This window comes from Chiloscyllium punctatum, chromosome 24 (genome assembly GCF_047496795.1).
Source record: "Chiloscyllium punctatum isolate Juve2018m chromosome 24, sChiPun1.3, whole genome shotgun sequence".
NCBI classification, from domain to species: Eukaryota; Metazoa; Chordata; class Chondrichthyes; order Orectolobiformes; family Hemiscylliidae; genus Chiloscyllium; species Chiloscyllium punctatum.
Window position 1 is genome coordinate 39,851,648 of NC_092762.1, and position 21,028 is coordinate 39,872,675.

The window sequence follows — 21,028 nt, forward strand, 5'->3', positions numbered from 1 at the left end:
GAATTCGGGTTCAAAATTTGTGATCAGAGAATTTCTGGAGCCTCAGGCTCGCATCCTCCCCTCGTGACCCTCCAAAATTCGCACCCCTTTTTTTCCCTCCAACAACAGGCCAAGCAGGAGTGCGTGGAAGTATTTGCCTTCAGTGAAGGTTTGCATATTGACTAGGCTATACCTGATCACTGCTTCCTCTGCCTTTTTAGGGCTCTGTGTATGTCATGTTTATTTCTGTTGCAGTTACACTCAGTCCCTGATTGGCTTGGATCAGACGTTGGCTGTGCAATTGTGTGCTGTGTTCCTGACGTCAAGGGGTTATTTGTGATAGCTGAGGAAGGGCCAGGGGTAGGGTTGGGGGCAGTTACACTGTCAACCGTGGCTGGGGAAAGGCAGATAGATAGATATAGACAGAGAAAGAGAGAGAGAGATAGATAGAGATAGAGAGACATCAGAGACCAGGAACTGGAGACGAGACTCCGAGGTATTGGGTCGAAGCAGCTATCGGAATCACACGCAGGAGCTGCAAACACCGAACTTCTTCAGTTATGGATATCCTGGCGGTATTGAACCTGAGCGAAATCGCTCTTTATTTTTCTAAGATGTCCATGTTCCCGCTGTTTGACCTGGCTTATTACATCGTGTCCATTCTCTACCTAAAATACGAACCAGGTCTGTACATTTCACTCTGATTGCTGTAACTGAGGGCAGTGCGTACTGTATTCAGTTTTGGTGATGGCACAAATGTTTTATTTTCGCGGTTTGAGCATCGTTTAGAGCGCTGTGAATGCATGGGATTTGCTGTGTTTTAACCGGTTTGTCACTGCAAGGGGCGTTTTCACGTGAACCAGAAAACGATGGGCCTCAAAAGGTATGACTCTGTTCTATTTACATTGTTGTTGATTAAAATAACTTCAGGGGAACAAGAGCAGTGATCCCAAAAAACTGCAGGACGCTGGCCAGAGACACTGAGTCGTGTCTTGCACGGATTCCGTTTCCACATCGTGAATGGGATTCAGCTCCATCTACAGCGAGAGCTGCTGTTAGAATTTTTTTTTAAATTGTCTTTTCCTTCACCCAATTTCTTTCTTAAAATTGGAATCAAACTGCCGTTGGATGGGGCATTTATGACACAGTTGGGGATGGTGAGAATCTACAGGAATCTTCTGATGTGGCAGGAGGAAAGAGTCCAAATAGAATTAGCCGAGAATAGCTGCAGCTGTCTGGATTGTAACTATCAATCCCCAGTAGAAGCAACGAGGCTACATAGTTATTCTTAATATAGATAGGGGAGCTTGACCTTCGCATCTATCTCCTTACCGAATAGTTTCCAATTGGAAGAAAACCAAAAAAGGGAAATAAAGCAAATAATATCAGGATTTGAAAGAAAAAAATAAATCTTAATGCTCCATGAATGTTGCTGATCAAAGACAGAATGTTGTAATAAGCCTGGGGAAGGGCAGTCATTAAACAACAAATCAATTGAAACATTTGCTGATCAAAGAATAACACTGTTGATGTAAAAAGGCCTGAAATTCCCTGATCTGGACAGGTGCCATCCAAGTGCTAAATGTGCCTGTGTCATGCTCTAACTGAGAGGGAAAATAGACAATCTGCTCAAAGGGGGTAGTGCCAATGGAAGCATGATCAAAGCTTCTCATTCTTGTTATTTCATATCTCCATGTCTGAGAACATGGCCCATCATCAAAAATGCAGTATCGTTCAAGTCTTCTGTCTTTATCTTCAACACTTAGAGACATTGTGTTATTTGTCAACTCTTTTATCCTTGAAGTGTGAAATGATAGAGATTGGGAGGGCAAATACAAAAAGCTAGTGTGGCTTACATTTGACAAGTTATAGCAGTAATGTTTCCCAAATGTTGTCCCAGTGTGACCCATTTCAAAGCTTAAAAATCATTGCACCCAACCCCTCAGAGGGAAATGTGAAAATGGGGCTGGGGAAAAGTCACAGAGAGTAAGGAGCTTGTTGAATTGGGAGCACAACTGTTGGAACTTGATCAGATCTATGTTGTGGCCATTACTGCCTCTGAGCTTGGGTCATCTCATAATCCCACTTGGGGTTCTGCCTTCACTTTGGGGAAACCTTGGAGATAGATAGAGGTGGGAAATTGAGACTAGTCTAGGTAGTAGTATAGTTTTGGCAGTACAGACTTGATGGGCCAGAGGGCCTCTGCTGCACTGCCTGTTTCAATGACATTGATGTCCATTTACAAAAAGGTGGTCGGGCCAGTTGATAAATAATCAATGCCATTTTGATTATCCTGAGTTTGTAAATAAAGGGACAGAACATATAGGCCAAGCCATTTTGCTCAAATGTAAAACAGTAGCTAAAGCCTCACTGGAGTATTATGGATAACTTTGAGCACCAGATTTCAAGAAAGATGTAAAGGGAATAGAAAAGATATAGACCAGGATGAGGGGCATTTAATGTGCAGAGGCATTGGAAAGGTTAGGACTGTTCTCCTGTGCATAGAAGTTTAAGATATGATTTTCACTGAAACTTTAAAGAAACAATATTGCATCTGTCAAGCAGGTCCTTACTGGGATTCAATGTTTGAAGAATGATCAGATCAGGAGATGAGCAAACATTTTTCATTGAGACTTGGTTTTTAAAATTACTCAATTGATGTGGATATCATTGGTAAGGCTAGCATGAATTGAAATCACTGAATATTAAGCCATTTCAGAGCCAACAACAAGTCTGGACTTCTGTAGAGAGCAGGTAACAATGGCAAATTCCATCCCAAAACTAATTTTTTTATAATGTTTAATTCCAGATTTATTGGAGTTTAAATTTGAGTTACTGTGGTAAAATTTGAACTTATGTCCTCAGATTATTAGTGCAGAACTCTGGACTACTGGTCAAGTAACACAGGCAGTGTGCTACTCTAAACTTTCTGCTTGTTAGGTCCAGGATGCCCTATCCAAAGGAGGTGGTGGAAATAGATTCCTGAAATAATTGCAAAAAACAGTCAAGCAGGTACTAGAGAATAAAGGACAAGCAAAAAGCAGGGATGGGGGTCTGAAAAGGCAGTGGAGATGTATTGGGGCGAATGATCCTCTATATTTCTCCTTATAAAAAAGGAGAAAGTGATTGTGACAAGGTACTTCCTTTAGCTATTTTCATTTGGGTGACAAACCTGAGGAAAACATGTTAGCAGCATCAACCAATGGCCTCACCTCACACCATAAAATAGACCTGTGTCCATTAGTTCATGTTTCCTCTGTCTTAACCCAAGCCATATTACTACTGCCTCCCAAATGCAACCATTTAAATGGCCTAACCTAGTCTCAAACAGCCTTGTATATTTCAATACAATCTACTTAAAAGAATAGTTGGGTATGCAATGATATTGATTCTATAAATTGCACTATATTGGTATTACGATCCATTCTTTTCTCAGACAAGTCTCATTTTTGTCTCATTATAAGACTGAGAAGCAAACGCACATTGGAGGACATTTCCTTAGTCTCTTTCCCCACATGCTGATTTCTGAAAACTGAGTTGGCTGCACACTTGCATAATCTTACCAATTGTCTGTTTCTTTCAAACATTGTTTGCATCTTTGCCCAGCAGCATTGGCTTTCAAGTATACCTTGTATTGTCTTTCTTAATGTTAGAGAAGATGGTTCCAGTCCAAACTCTACCTACTTTGCCACATCTTAAGTTACACCCATCTAAATCTCCACTCCACTCCTGTCAGTTATAGCAAGACATGGGCTCTAGTAAGAATCTCTTGGTATAATTTACAAGAGGTCAAACCCCGTAGTGTATTGAGATTACAGAGCATAGACCATGGTTTGTGTTCATTTTCTCAGACCTATAATGTTCTACACTGTCAGACCAACAGTTGAAATAATTTGTTATAACTGTGGGTCAAAACTGAATTCTTATAACAATGTGATTTCAACCCCAGCCTGATATTTAGATATGTACAAATAGGATTCACTGTCACCAGAGCCAATCTTCAGTGTTAAAGCATCAAGGAATGAGTCAATGCTTTCAAAATCTAACTTAGTGTTTGAAATCATTGCAATGGAACAGCTTTTGAATTGTTTGAGCTGGAAATGAAAAATAATTTTGAGATGGTGGCTGAAGGTGGATGGGAAAGTGTACTTGGGAGATGGGTAGTGATCTTACAGAAGGCTGCTGCATAGTCAGTTGCTACAGGTGGTCATAACATTTGATTACTAAGCTGATGAGGGGTGTCTTTGTGATACCCCACAGTTCAGGAACCGAGCAGCTTAGAAACATTGAGGTGAATTGTATTTTTAAAATGAGAAAGGAGTTGTATTTATGTTGTATTTATATTGCATCTCACTTTCAACAAACTCAGTAGCCAAAGTGTGCACAAGATCCAACAAACACTGAAGTAATAAATGCCCAGTCGATATACTTTATTAAATTTGGATATCGCCATTGAGTTCAAATAGCACCATACACTCTGCTTCCATTTGCAAGGACTAACAAAACTGTTGTTTAGTGTATGATTTGAAAGATGGTTCTTCAGCATTTCCTCAGCACTGTATTAGATTATGTGCTTAAATCTGAAGTGGGTTTGGAATTCACAGGACATTGCATAATGCCCTTCCCAAGGTGGATTTAATGGAGGGAAAGCATGTAATTGGACATAAGGATTGCAGGTGCCATCAGCTGGGCTAGGAAGGCCAATGTAAGGCCTGCACATACCACCACCAGTTGAGGTTCTTCAGTCAGCAATGAACCCAGTAGCAGGTGAGGCAACACCATGCAAGACCTCTGGTGCAGTTGCTTGTTGGATTCCAAGATGATATGGAGGATAGTGGGTTAGTGTAGGTTAGGTGGGCTTTGATCGGCGCAACATCGAGGGCCGAAGGGCCTGTACTGCGCTGTATTCTTCTATGTTCTATGATCGGATGGTGATTGGTGATGGGGAGGAAAGGGTCATCCTCCACCTCCTTGCAGTCCATTACTAACAAATCACCATTCCTTAAAAATTACACAGCTGCCCACCTCTGATCAGCCATGCAGCTCTCAGGGATCTGCTTGTGCCCAGTTAAGTGCCTGACACTTAATATTGAACGCTCACTGGCTCAGACCCTTATTACCTCCATTAAATCCCAACTATGATCTTTGGCATTGAAGAAAGTTTGCCTTGAAGTGAAGCTAACCCTTGAGGTTAAATACTAAAAGGAGATGTTTATGATATTGAATTGCCCCCAGTTCTAATTATCAGAGTCTGTGCACTTACTGTTCACAATTAGTGCAGTGAGGCCATTCTGCCTTCATGCTATTCCCTAGTGCCAATTTGTTTGCCTTTTTCCCATAATCTTGCACACCATTTCTATCTAATGAGTCATCCAATATTCTCATTAAAGCCTCAATCCAACTGAACTCCACCACAGTTCCAGGACAGCCCATCTGTTTCACTACCCCTCCCACCACCCCAGGACAACAGCAATCAGGATGGTTTATGCACCTTCTGGCTTCCCTAACCACCCTTGTGGTGAGTGCTGAGGACAACCTGCCTTCCAGCTCTTTTGCCCCTACATACCATTGGCTCTCACCCACCCTAGTGCACCAACCCAGCCTGTGGGCTGCACGGAGACATCAGGGCCACATCTAGACCAACTCATCCTCCTTCCTGGGGAAAAGGCACAGGGCAGCCCACAGACTGTATGGATTTCAGCCTGCCACTTGGCTGTTCTGACACCTTCTCAGGAAGTCAGTGCTCAGTATGGTAAAAACCAATGACTGCAGATGCTGGAAACCAGATTCTGGATTAGTGGTGCTGGAGAGACGCTCCAGGCTCACTGCCTTTATTCCTGATGAAGGGCTTTTGCCCGAAACATTGATTTCGAAGCTACTTAGATGCTGCCTGAATTGCTGTGCTCTTCCAGCACCACTAATCCAGTGCTCAGTCTGGCCTACCCACCTTCCACTTTTCAGGATGGCCTAACCATCCTCTGGATCTTGGATCAACAGCTTTCAGGATGACCTAGGAGCCTCCCAGCTCTGTGGCCTACCATGCCCAGGGATAGACAAGACTGAGGATGACAGAGTCCCTTCTGGTACACAGTCGATCACCATAAACAGTTCTCTTCAGAATGCAAAGTCCATTCCTCAGAATGGAGTGCACTCCAGAATGCAGAGTCAATGGCCAGAAACAGTCCACAACTGAAGGCAGAGTGCATTGTCAGAAATAGAGTCCACAACCAAAAGCAGAGTCCCACCCTGAAGACAGCAAATGCACACAGGCATTCAACCTCAGGCCTGGTCTATCCACAACCAGATCCACGAGAACAGTTTATTGTTAAAAAAAAATTACAGTTAACTCACAGGGAATGGTCCACTCCAGGATGCAACTGTGCACCTCCCAGCATACAGGTATTCAGTCTTTAGAGGTCTAGTCCACCCAGAGGGCCTGGCCTACCCACAGAGGAACAGTTCATCTGGCAAGGTGCAGTTGACTCACAGGGGCCCATTCCAATCACCAAAAGAAATCCAGAGGGCAAGGGCTAAACCCTGCCACAAAAATCTGTATAGTCCTTTTCTCAAAGTAAAAGGAGAGAAACAGGCTGTAACCAGCCAGTGAAGCAATAGTTTCCTGTTGAGAATTGAAACATACCTGAAACACATTGAAGAACAGTCAGTTTAGAAATAAGTCCTCAAAAAAAAAAAAAGGATCTGTTAACATACCAGTTGTTTAGAATCAGCCAGTTCAGGAATTAGGTTCCCTCCCCTAAAAGAGAAACCAACAGTATACACTGGCTCTGGCCAGTCAGCCAGAGACCAAAGGAGATTAAGTCCCTTGTTTATTTATTTTTTAAAAATTTTATTAAATAGTACAAAATACAGTTGACAATAAACAGAAAGCAGTTCACAATAACACTATACACAGGGGAAAGGGCAACAAAGCCAAACCTCACCAGTTGAGGAGATGAGAAAACTCAAATCTCACTTCTGTTCACCACAAAGATAACAGTAACAAACAGACAAGACAGTGCAATCAAATTAGTGCATACAGAGGAGAAAGTGAGGACTGCAGATGCTGGAGATCAGCTGAAAGTGTGTGTTGCTGGAAAAGCACAGCAAGGTCAGGCAGCATCCAAGGAACAGGAGAATAGACGTTTCAGGCATGAGCCCTTCTTCAGGATGTTTCCTGAAGGGCTCATGCCCAAAATGTCAATTCTCCTGCTCTTTGGATGCTGCCTGACCTGCTGTGCTTTTCCAGCAAAAAAAAACACTTTCAGCATACCTCAGACCCAATATAAGAGCCCTGAAACTCATCCACAACATACTGATCAGATAGTTCTTGACTAGCCTTCCTGTGGGAAGACTAACCTGCCTTGCGTACTGTCTGACTGACAGACAGACCCTCCCCAGGCCTGCTTTCCTCTAGGCTGGTCATGACCACTCAGCTCCTAGTTGCCCTGCATACTGACTACCTCAGGTAGCTTTTACTGACTAGCCCACTCTGGTCCACACAATTAATCCCTATTTTTATTGAACAGTTTATTTTCCAATCTCCTGGATATTTAAAATTTTTTACCCCCTTACCACCTAACTGCGATAGTGCTTATATTTCCCCCAGCACCCATGTTTGTATGTGTGGCAGAGAGAGAAAGATAACAGGTGTACAAATCTTTATTCACTTTCTACCACCAGAAAGAAAAGAAACACCCGAGTGGCCAGAGAGAGAAGCAGAGCCCTTCACAAAGGGGAATGCTGTGTGATCAACAGTAAAGGGGAGGGCAGGGATTAAATCAAAATAGATTTGATAGGGAAATAATACACTCCACTCCGTGGCACCCACCTCTCCCTGAACTACTCCAGGGAGTAGTGGACACTGCATGCTCCTTCTCCAGAGACACCTGGGCTCTAAAATAACCCATGAAAGAGGGCCAAGCAATAGGCCATAACAACCCCCTCCAGTTTGGCCAGGCCCAGGAGCAGACCCACAAGGAGGCCCTCAGACCTACCCTTCCCACTCTGCACAGGGTGCCCAAAGATCAAGAGCCTAGGACTGAAGTGCAACCATAAACTGAAGAAAGTTTAAGAAAACCAAGAGTGCAAATGCCCACACCAACATATACATGGTTCAGACTCCAGAGCACCACAGAACAAGCAGTTGGGCTGGGAGTCCATGAACCACCACAATCTGCAGTAGCAGGCATTCCCCTGTTTGTAATATTTTAAACAAATTACAAATCAGTTTAAAAACAAACATTTACAGCTGTATACAGCCACAATTTTACAAGGGAGAGCAAAGCTAGGCCCCAAACCCTACCATTCAACCATTTACAGGGAGAGGAGGACAAACCTCAAATCCCAGTTTCACATAAAGGACAGTGTCCTTTTATGTACAAATGTTGCTGTCAATCTAGTTACATAAAAAAGTGCATACAATACAGACTCAAAAAGCCCATCCCTCCCACCTTCCAACCACTGAAGCACCCCACCCCTACATACCTTCCAGCTCAGTCCACCCCATGCCCCTTCCAGTTCTTCACAACCAAGAGCAGAGTCCACTCCCAAAGGTAGCAAATACACACCCCACAGGTGTTCAGTCTCCATGGAGTCCTGGCCCAGCCAGGGAAAACCAGGCCCACTCACAGGAACATAGTACAGGGGCAGTTAACTCACTCACACTGTTCAATAAAAGAAATATAAACAGGGGATTAATGGTGTGGACCAGAGTGGGCTAGTCCGTAAAAGCTAGCAGAGGTAGTCAGTATGCAGGGCAACTGGGAGCGGAGTGGTCATGACCAGCCTAGAGGAAAGCAGGCCTGGGGAGGGTCAGTCAGTACACAAGGCAGGTTAGTCTTCCCACAGGAAGGCTAGTCAGATTGATCCACTCCTGAAGGCAAGGTCTTTACCCAAACTCCAGGATACAGCAAGTGCTCACCTCCCAGCACACAGGTATTCAATCTTCAGAGGCCCAGTCCCAGGGCTAGGCCTCCCCACAGGAACCACTCCTCTGGTGAAATGTATGTCTTCCACAAGGGCTCAGTCCAACCACCAAAAAGAATAAAAACAGTGAAGACACTTACACAAAAAAAAAACCAAAGGAAACTAGAGTCCAACGGCTAAGCCCTACCACAAACTCATCCTTTTCTCAAAAAAGGAATGAAGAGAGCAACACACAGGCTGTAACCAGCCAGTGAAACAACACTGTCCTAGTGAGAACTGAGTCACACCTGAAACATTATGTGCATCAGGAGTTTAACAATCAGTCTTCACTAAAATGAATGCCAGTTAACAAACTGGCTGAATAATTCAGTCAGTTCAGTAAGCAGGTTTTTCCCCTCCCCAAAAAAGAGAGCGAGAAATAGACACCAACAGTAATATCAGCCAACACAGAGTCAGTCCCCCTAAACTGAGAAGGCTCGGAATCTCCTGTTTATATTGGTCAGCCACGGCTTCCTGATTGGCCCAGGCAAACAAACCCCAATCAAGGATCTCATAGTCAACAAGATCCAACTGGTTCCAATAACTACACTTGCCTTATTTGTTTGCTGATTATGTTTGATGCTAAGAATTCTTCAGTATTGATGATGAGTTTGAATTGTGTGGAATTTTGCATTTGGAGTAGGTTGGGCAAATAACAGTCCAGATGGTTTCTGGATTATTTGATAATATTCTTGGGAATAAAGTGATCAAACAGTATGGAGCAAAAGTAGAAACAGGATGCTGAATTGGATTTTAAGACATGATCATATTGAATGGAAGAACAGGTTTGAAGGGTTGAATGGCGTTTCTATACCATTTGGTTCCAACATATGAGGAGAAAATGGAAATAGAGAACTATTAATAGAGTAATTAAGTTTGAGTGTATGTTAGGGGCAGGGAAATGATAGTTCAGGTATCTGAATTGTTGGGAGATACAGATGGTGTGGAAAAATGGAGACTCTTTAATTTTGACTGAACAATTAACCAAATAGAGGCTATAGGATTAAAATAAAACAGATGCAGCAAGATAAGAGATTGTAAGAAATATTTATGCTGCTGATCTATGCTTCTGATGAAAAAGTCCCAGAGAAAACAGTAAATGCTGTTGTTCCTGAACAAGGCAAACATTTTCACTGCTGAATAGATAAACTCACATTAAATCAAATTTACATTCAAGAATAACACTGTTGTATTTAGATTGTGATGGACATCCATAGATATGACAGTCTAATGGTTATGATCCCAGACTAATAACAAGTTACCTGTGCAAATGATTTCATAATATCTGATAATGCATTAGAAACATATCAATGAAGGTTGTTGCCTTTTGATTAAAAACTCAGGTTTAAGTTGTGCCCTTCACACAACTCCTGTCTTGACATGATTGATTTAGTGGTGAAACCATTTCCTTCCTTCAAATATGGTATAAATTAACATAGCAATGAACATAATTATTCAATCTATAAATTTAGTAAAAAGAAAAGAACAGTCTCACAAACTGATCTGTCTTCTTTCAAATATTTGTTATTGTATTTATCTCCAAATTACAAAGCAAACACACCAAAAGTGTTCAACAATTTGATTTTGTTTTAATAAGTCTTGTATTTTGGCATGGGTAATTAAACAATCATTCCATTCAAAAGCTGATGGAATTGGGTTTTAATATTAAAATTACATGGGTGTAAAATCAGTTTCCATTGAAGTCAATGGGTTGCTATTTGGCCAGTTCAGTTAAAATTAATATTTCAAACTATTAATGCTTTTGACCAATATATATACACACACACAATCTACTTTATTTCTTTACCAAGGCCACTAACTAGATCTAAGAAATACACAATTAGTTATTCTTCAAAAATTTATCTCACTGCTTTTGGTCTTCGCATAAAGTAGATGTGTGTTGCTTTTGGTTCTATCTGACATGATGACGAGTTGGGTGAAGAAGTATAGCAGGTGACAGTGGATGGGAGTGGTGGTATTCAGGTTGAGGGTGTTGGAAATAATCATATCATGATATTTTTAGAATCCCCATATCTCTTACACATGATCTGCAGCCTCATCATTCTGTAATGGACCTAACTGAGAGCAGCTGTTTGGGAAGATTAACTCCTGGTCTTTAAGTACATTGAGAATTATTAGAAACAGTTAATAATAAATTTGTTTACGATTGACAAGACCGGAATGGAGATCTAGCACTCAGAAGAAAATACTTAAGTTTTTTGAGAACTGGAGGAGATTTAAAAAGTAATCTTAATTTTATAATGATAATAAATATTTGTATTAAACAGGAGTTCAGTACAGTGTTGTGAACAAACTATTATCAAATGGAATCCTAGAAAACAACTTGGTTCTTACTCTAGACCGATTTGAAAACACATATTGGGTAAATGGAGCTTGGTGCATTAGCCTCTGATTCTATTATCCTTTCAGATCCAGCTTCTATCTAGTAGTAAGAAGAGCTGAACCCAAGTTCATCTGTCTACCCATTATTTTACAATTTTTTGTGATGTTATTAAATATTCTACAATCTCTTCCTTAGTTTCCCAGCTACTTGAAAGAGAAAGGTAGACAGTAGTATAGTGGTAACAACTCTAGATTATAATCTGAAGGGCAGACTACTGCACCACAGACATTAGATCAAATCGCACCGTAACAGCTTGTGAAATTTCAATTCAACTGGTGACCAGGAAACCATCATTAATGTTCTTTAAGGAATGGAATCTGCCAACCTTTTCCAGGATGACATGTGACACCAGATTCATGGCAATATAGTTGACTCTTAGCTGCCCTCTGTAATGAGAGAAAGTGAGGACTGCAGATGCTGGAGATCAGAGTCGTGAGTGTGGTGCTGGAAAAGCACAGCAGGTCAGGCAGCATCCAAAGAGCAGGAGAATCGACGTTTCAGGCATAAGCTCTTCATCAGATTCCTAATGAAGGGCGTATGTCCCAAATGTCAATTCTCCTGCTCCTCAGATGCTGCCTGACCTGCTGTGCTTTTCCAGCACCACACTCTCGAATCTGTCCTGTGTAATGGCCAAGCAAGGTAAAAGGCAATTAGGAATGAGCAATAAATTGCCAAGTGACACACACAACTCTTCAAAGAATAAAACAACTTGTAAACATAAATACCAACAAGAAATATTTCTATTGGAAGAACCTGCTGAAGATACAGCAGTCTCTTTAGCCTCCCAGTGATACTCTGACATACCACACTACTCAAAATAATATATACCTCACCCATGATATCAGTATAACTCTTAATTAATGTGTGAAACATTCTTAATGTCAAACATAAGTCAATATATGTCGTTCTCTCTTTTCTCCACACCAATTATTAAATAATACTGAAAACAATGTGCCTCACATGACTGTCTAGTGTGCAACTGGCCTCAGTATGATGGATTATATCCTTCACTAGATCCCTCTGATCTTCACTTCTCAATGAATCACTCTGATATATGACATTCTCAGCTATCATTCATTCGATGCAACACAGATATTCCACATTGTGCAATATAACTGAGGTAGCAGATAATAAATGTGTATGGAAGCCAGAGTAGAAAGATGTGCATTATGTCAAGGTGTTCTCGCGAGAATGCTGCAGTGAACAATCTGTCATGGTGCAGTATTGCAGTGAAAGGGGATGATTATATTTTCCCATACCACAATCAAATTCTGACATTATACTTGATATTTATCATATTTCTCAAAATTTCTCCCAGACACACCTTTTACTTATGTGATTCTCATCATCATCATTGGTGATCCCCTGCAGGTAAGAATGACTCTCTTCAACTCTCAGGGTGAGTCTGTAGGTGGCTGTACAGACCGATGCGGCTACTGCAGGCTCTATTACACTTGGGGCAGGTGGTGGTCACAGGAAAGGGTGACTGGGGTATTGGTGTGGCAGCATGCTCCTTTTGTTGATTTCATTTGGCTTCCATTTTCTCCCCAACGGCAAGTCTCAAGGTGCGCAATGCTGGACGTTCCTCCTTGACTTTGGATGGTCTTTGGCTAGTGATTCCTAGTGTCTGTGGGAATGCCACAGTTCACCAGTGAGGCCTTGAGGGTATCACTGAAATGCTACCTCTGTCCACATGGGGCTCACCTGCTGTTTTGAAGTTGGGAGTAGTTGGAAGTTCGCATGTGGTTGGGGAATCTTGTGTCGGTCGTGCAAGATCTTGCTCAGGCAGTGTTGGTTGTACTGCTGCAGTGCCTTAAGGTGTCTGCTATAGACAGTCCACATCTCAGAGCTATATAGAAGGGCAGGAACTGCCACAGCTCTGTAAAGCATAATCTTGGTGTTGGAACTGATGTTGTTGTTCTTAAACATCCTTTTCCTCAGGCAGCCAAAAGCTGTGCTAGCACGTTGGAGGCGATGCTGGATCTTTTCATCAATAGCTGCTTTGGCTGACAGGACACTTCCAAAGTGGGCAACATTCTCTAAGGCCACCTTGTATGTGATTCTAAAATGCTTACAGCAAATAAACACCTGAAATCTCTAATCTGTCTATGCATTGTACCTTGTAACATACTTTCATACAAATCCTGCATTCTGCTGAGTGATAAATTGCTATTAGATGTCAATAGCAAAACTTTTATCAGAACACCTGGAATTCTAGTTTCTTTTTGAACAGAAATACACTGTGAAATGCACTGAGCTAAAATTATGCACATAAAGTAGATGAGCAGCAGAAGCAATGTACTGTAAGAACTTCTCTGCCTGCTGCTTTTAGACTACTCCCATGGAGAGCTTCCTACTAGTCTTATCCACTGCTCAATGCACCACATCCTCATGAGTAATGTTTAACTCCTATCGCAATGTTACATTCACTCACACTTTCATCTCACCCTCACACACTTCGCACAGTCTTACACCCACATCTTACAACTTACATATTCAATCATGATAGTCACATCACCCTGCCTGCAATCACTGACACACTTGCCTCTCTTTTGCGGGACAAGGAAGCCTAAATTGGTTTCTAACCAATGAGACAGGTACGGTTACATGTCCTTGTAGCAATAGAGAAACACAAGAACACAATGCAAGAGGAGTAGAATGCATGGTCTGTTTATAACACTCACTATCGTCTGAGTGGTCATGACTGAGATTAGCCCCAGCAGTGAGGCTGGCGTGCTTATACCTGGTTCCTGTGCTCATATTCCATGAACTGCCCCATCCCACAATCACTACTGATTTGAAAACTGTGAATACCTGTGTTCCAATATGTATCTTTTGTTTTCCTCCCCATCCCTCACTAGAACCTTACCTTTGTTTTCTTCCTTCTAGAAACCAAGAAATGCCACTTGCAGTGATGATGAAGAAACATCATCATTCGATATCACACTTTCAGCCACCAGTTCAGGCATTGACACTGTATGTACTTTACAGGAAAGCTTAGAGACAGGGATCTTCACATGGTACCACACCATGTCAGAAGGCAAGGTTACACTTGAGATTTGCAGAATACTGAGAAGAAAACTTTAATGGGAGGCTAAGCAGAAGTCATTTTGTACAATGACATACTTGATGCACTAGCAAGCCTGTCACAGAGCTTGTAATATTGAGAAGTCTAGCATCAACCAAGCATGGAGCTATCTGCAGACCTTTGAAGTCCATGATGGCCCTCTTTATACTTGCAGACTCAACCATGATGCAATGTCTAATATCTCAGTTTCCAGTACAGAGCAAACCAAAACCTTCCAAAGTGCTGAAGTGGAAATTCTGGCTGATGTCATGGAAGCTCAGCCAAGTGTTGTGTGAGTTTGGATTACTATTTTAGCTAGATGCCATGAAGGCTCACTCGGCTGCTATCATGACTGTGGATACCAGTCTTCAGAGGCTTGCAGGATTTGGCAGCAAGCTGCCATCCTGGGGGAGAGATAATAGTATGACAGAATACAAATTTGCTATCCTTTTAGAAGATGGCAGCATTTATCCTTCTGTCATTGCAGTTACACCGTTGACTTTGCCGTTTGCACTGATGCTGAGTTGCTGCAGTTTGCAACCATATCTTCAAGGTCTAGAGCTCTTCAAGGTTATCCAGCAAAGCCAGCTTCAGTCTCACCGAATACCAGCATCCCTCCACCAGCTATGCTGAAGCCACTGCGACAGCACTGTAGAGAAATACTAGACCAGGCAAGATCTCTATCGGTTAATCACTAAGGGAATGAGTCACTGCGATGTGGCTGTAATGAAATACCAGTCCAAGTTCTCATTCTTTTCCCTGTTTGTCTTAGGGAATTTCTACTGGCTTCAAATTCAAACTTTTGAGATTCTCTGCTGCAAGTACTTGTGAATATGGGTGTATCAAATGATAAAATAATGTAGTGTCATCCTACCTGATAAATAAGAAACATCATTACAAAATGGGGAGAACAATTTAAACAATTTTAAAGAATCACAATGCTTTATGTGTAAGTATAAATGAGAACATATTCAACATGTTGGCCATGTGACATGATGCCATGACTGTTTTTCCACCCCTCTGCCAATAGCAGAGAACTCACATACAGCTGGGCAAGTTATGTATGAAAATCAAGACCCCAAAATGCTGAGAGTTACTGGACACCTACAGCTAGCAGAATAAGAGATTTGGGGGTAAAATGGGATTGTAGCTAAACATGGGGAAATGCAAAAGCAGGTAATTGGAAGAGTGGAGTGTCCAGGCAGTAACTAGATGTAAATTGGTTTTGTAAGTTTGGGGAAGTATGAAGCTGTGTAGAACAGAAACACATGGAGATGAGGAAAAAGGTTTAAAAATCAATTTGTTGGGGGATAGAGAGACAATGTCAGTTATACAGCACAACGGTGATTGAAGATTCAAGGTTGGTGACAGAATTAGAGCAAATGCAGTCAGCAGAGATTAAAAATTAGAGTCATAGAATCCTACAGCACGGAGACAGGCCCTTCAGCCCAAACCGGTCCATGCCAACCAAAATGTCCATCCATGCTAACCCCATTCCCCTGCACTTGGCCCATATCCTTCTAAACCTTTCCTATCCATGTATTTGTCCAAATGCCTTTTAAATGTTGGTAATGTACCTGCCTCAACCACTTCCGCTGGCAGCTCATTCCATATGTGTACCACCCTCTTTGTAAAAACGTTGCCCCTCAGGTTTCCTTTAATCCTTTCCCCTCTAACCTTAAACTGATGTCCTCGATTCCCCAACCCTGGGAAAAAGACTGAGTGTATTCACCCTATCCATGCCTCTCATGATCTTATACACTTCTATATGATGCCTCCTTAGTCTCCTGTGCTCGAAAGAAAAACGTCCTGGCTCGTTCAACTTCTCCCTATAACTCAGACTATTGAGTCCTGGCAACATCATTGTAACTTTCTTCTGCATTCATTCCAGTTTAATAACATCCTTCCTAGACCAAAACTGAACACAATACTCCAAGTGTGGCCTCACCCACATCCGGTACAACTTAAACATAACTTCCAAACTTTTACACTCAATGCCCTGATTGACGAAGGCCAGCGTGCCAGAAACCTTCTTCACTGCCCTGTCTACCTGTGACACTACTTTGAGAGAACCGTGCACCTGACTCCAAAGTGCCTCTGTTCCACCACACTCCTTAAGGCCCTACCATTCACCATGAAACTCCTACCTTGATTTGACTTTCCAAAATTCCAGACCTCACACTTAATCCATATTAAACTCCATTTGCCATTTCTCGGCCCACTTCACCAGCTGATCAAGGTCTGCTGCAATTTCTGATGACCTTCTTCACTGTCTACAATACCTCCTATTTTAGTGTCATCTGCAAACTTACTGATCATGTCTTGTACATTCTCATCCAAATAATTGATATAGATAAAAGATATTAAAAAAATTGAGAGAGGTTATTCAGGAAAAAGTGACTGTGGCATGATGGAATGTTTCATTGGGATAAAAATTGAAGTCATCCAATCTGAAACTGGGGACTTTAATCTGAAAGAAATGTACAAATACGTGAGGAGTGAGCTGGTTATGATAGATTGGATAACTTAATTAAAAGGCATGATGATGGATAGGTAATGGGTAACATTTCAGGAAGCAATGCATGCATTGCAAAAGTTATACAATTCTCTCAACTGAAAGAACACAATGGGAAAAGTGGCCGTACTGTGGTTAGATCCAAACATGAGTCTTATAAAGTTGCTAGTAAAAGTAGCAAACCTAAGGATTGGGAGCAGTTTAGAACTCAGCAAAGGATGAACAAGACTTTGAGTAGGAGGGTAAAAGTAGGGTATCAGAGGTAACTTGAAATTGGAATGTGATGATGAATGGGATGTGGCAAGGATCAGTGCTTGGGCCCCAACCATTAATAACATTTATCAACTATTTAAGAAGGAATCAAATATATTTCCGAGTTTGCAAGAAACACAAAACTAGGTGGAGTTATGAGTGGTGAGGAGGAAGTAAAGATGCTTCCAAGTGATTTTAGGGAAGTTGTGTGAGTGGGGAAATACATGATAGATGCAGTTTCACATGGATAATTGTAAGGTTGTACACTTTGGGAGGAAAAACAAAAAGACAATGTGCTATTTAAATGGTGATGGATTGGGAACTGCAAAGGAACAATATCCTTGTACATCAGTCACTGAAAGAAAACATGCTGGTACAGCAATTAGTTAGGAAATTGCCTTTCATTACAAGAGTACAGGAGCAGAATGTCTTACAAGGCCTTGGTGAGACCACACCTAGAATACTGGGTGCAGTTTTTATTTTAATTTAAGAGGATATACTTACTATAGAGGGACTGCAGCAAAGGTTCACCAGCCTGACTCTTGGGATGGCAGACACATCATGTGAGGAGAGATTAAGTCAATTTATAGAACCCTGTCATGTTCTTGGAGGCAGTTGAAGGAGATCAGAGGCAGCAGCTTCAGTGGTTGCAGTGGCGGCAATGAAATCACAACCTGGCATAGCACGGTGAGCAGGGAGGAAGGTGCTCAATATCAGTGGCTGCAGCAAGAACAGATAGCTGAGGTCTCCTGGAGAGCAAGCTAAGTGGAGGAAATTAGGCTCCAACATAGCTAAGCACGCAAGAAAGACTGTTGAACTTCTAACTTCATTACTTTATTTTTCTAGTTTATATTAAGAAAGACTTTTTGTATCCGGGTACCCGTGTACTATTATACATTTTTCATGTACTCCTGTACTTGAGTACATGTGACAATAAAATCCAAATCTGCATTAATTGAAGTTGAGAAAAATAAAAGGTGATTACACTGAAATATACAAAATTCTGACAGGGCTGAACTGGCTGGACGTATCCATCTTATCCCTAGCTGAGTTGTCCAGGACAAGGGATCATGATCCTAGAATTCACATTTCTGACTGAAATTAGGAGACATTTCTTCATTCAAGGGTGGTCAACCAATGGAATTTTCTAGCACAAAAGGCTGTGGAGTTCAAGTCACTGAACATATTTAAGAAATAGATATTTAGAGACTAAAGGCTTCAAGGGTTATCAGCCATATTGTCAGTCATGATAATGTTGAATAGCAGAGTGAGCTTGATAGACTGAATAGCCTAATCCTGCTCCTATCTTTCAATGTCACAGACTACTCATTTTAATCATTTGAAAATTACCCTAAATTCAAATAGTTGTTGAGCTTACAGATTATGTCAAAATTCAGTTTTACTTCTCCTCTCAAAAAAACTCTTTCTTGATACCACTCCGCTTTCCACCACTTTCTTCTCACTGAGAATGGGATTACCCTGTATTTTCTTTAAATTCAGTTTTTTTTTGTAGTCACTAACAGTGCTTGGTGGTGTATGCAGCTATTTTGGAGATGGCATCCACATTTCCCTTCCCCAAACGTTTGTCGAGGGAAAAAAACAAGTGGAGTCCAGTTTTTGAAATCTTTGTAAGGCAAACACTTTTATTCAGATTGTTACTATGCTGTGACTTTTGGGGCAAGATTTTCCTCCTGTTTCCTCTGTTTCTCTGGATCCAGGTTTCACCTCCAAAAAGAACCAATCATAGCATTTAATTATCATGGGGTTGGGCTATTAATAATATGGAAGTCACTTTGGGTGAATGATTAACAGCAGAAACAGAGGTAGGACTGCAAGACTGCATGCCTGATTTAAATAAACCATAGCAGCTAACACTATAGCTGCTGTTTCACATTAATTTCTAAACATGAAGCAGACAAAAGCCCAAAACCTACGGCATGGTTTCCCCTCATTCAGTGTCTCTTGCAGGTTCAGACACTGAAGTGTTAAGACTAATATTCGATCATCTCCAAGCCAAGTGCTGTCAGAGCAGAGCTCACTGTCACATTGTACAAGCAAATCCATCACCTGTGCAGATATATTTTGGTGGCCCTTGACAAAGGATGGCACTGAATGATGTACATACTATGTAACCTGTTCTGCTGTGGGAACCACATCTTCAGAAGATGTTCGATCATGGTCTCAATTAGCAAATTGCTTCAGGTCAGTGCACTGAGTATAGGAGTTGGGAAGTCAAGTTGCAGCTGTTGGTTAGATCACTTTTGGAATACTGCATACAGTTCTAGTCTCCCAGCTATAGGAAGAATATTATGAAACCTGAAAGTGTTCAGAAAAGACTTACAAGGATGTTGCCAGGGTTGGAGGGTTTGAGCTATAGGGAGAGGCTGAATAGGCTGGGGCTATTTTCCCTGGAGTGTTGGATGACCTGATCGAGTTTTAGAGAATTGCAGGAGTGTGGAGAGGGTAAATAGACAAGGTTTTTCTCCCCAGGTGGGAGAGTCCAAAACTAGACAGCATAGCTTTAAGGTGAGAGGGGAAAGATTGAAAAGGGATCTAAGGGGCAACTACTTCATGCAGAGGGTGGTACGTGTATGGAATGAGCTGCCAGAGGAAGTGGTGGAGGCAGGTACAATTACAACATTTAAAAGGTGTTTGGGTGGGTATATGAATAGGAAGGGTTAAGAGAGATATGGGCCAAATGCTGGCAAATGGGGCTAGATTTATTTAGGATATCTAGATGGCATAGACGAGTTGGACTGAATGGTCTGTTTCTCTGCTGTATATATCTGTGACTTTATGATTCTATGTTGAGTTCTTACTGTAGGTGAATGACATTTCATTAAGGGATAGCCTTTGCCAATTGAAATTCAAAAATGGAATTTAGGGGTGGAGCTGTGGCAGCTTAGATTAGCAGGGGAAGGAGACATAAAATTATGAGCAAAGTGAAGGTACACATGATGGAAGCTCGAGATTTGTCTTCAAACAAGATGAACGTTGAAAAAATGGAAGGTCTTGTTGATGAGACCATAAGACTAAGGAGCAGAAGTTAGGCCATTCAGCCCACTAAGTCTGCTCTGCCATTCAATCATGGCTGATAAGTTTCTCAACCCTAGTGAGGTTCCATCTGTGTGGAGCTGATGCTTGCAAAGAAGACACCATTGACCTTTGAGATGACTTGTGAGCGTTGTGTTGTTTAGCCATTTGTCAGATGCCACTAAACTTCAAAACTGATCCAAGAAAGAAGCCAGAGACAAGTTCAAGGTCAATTGTAGTTTTAAACCAAAGTGACTTTAATAGTTACTGGCAGGGAATGAAATGTATTCCTGCAGGATTTTTCAGCTTCTGTAGTCCTCCATGACCATTACCACAAAGGGTGTTGTTCTTTATTGCCACCAGATGCATAATCAGAAACTAATATCCCCTTTTCCAGCTACTACTTTCCTTGTACTCAGGTGGTCTCCCAATTATGTTTGGAAGCTTTGTCCCCTTTCTTCATATGCTTCCATAATTCCATCAAAATGCCAAATCCCTGCAAGGTCTGAGATCTCAATGACCACTCTGCCCACATCATGTGCTCACACACAATGATCCCCCTCTGTTTTCTGCTGAGTCCTCCTCTGGAATTCTCCCTTTCATGGAGTCCAACGAATTCCCTAGGTCAGCATGACTGGATCCCAAATATGTGTCTGCCTCCGTGCGCCTGGACTTTTTCAGCAAGAGCTAAATGAGCTCTTAGTTATGCAGTTTATGGATTGGACAAGTTCTTAGAGCTGGTGAAACTCACCTGCACCAGGATTATTGATGGGAATACAGCAAAATGATTTGTGCTGGCATTTTTAATCCCTTG

The 21,028-nt window shown here is 41.7% G+C and overlaps 1 protein-coding gene across 1 annotated transcript in view; it reads left to right on the top strand.

The window, feature by feature from the left end:
- Positions 1-201: 201 nt before the first annotated feature.
- The window catches only part of tmem38a (transmembrane protein 38A), a 47,162-nt gene continuing 26,335 nt past the window's right edge, over positions 202-21,028 (top strand). Inside the window, exon 1 of the mRNA XM_072593673.1 lies at positions 202-663. Coding sequence (XP_072449774.1) covers positions 540-663 — 124 coding nt within the window. The 5' untranslated portion in view covers positions 202-539. The remainder of the gene's footprint in view (positions 664-21,028) is intronic.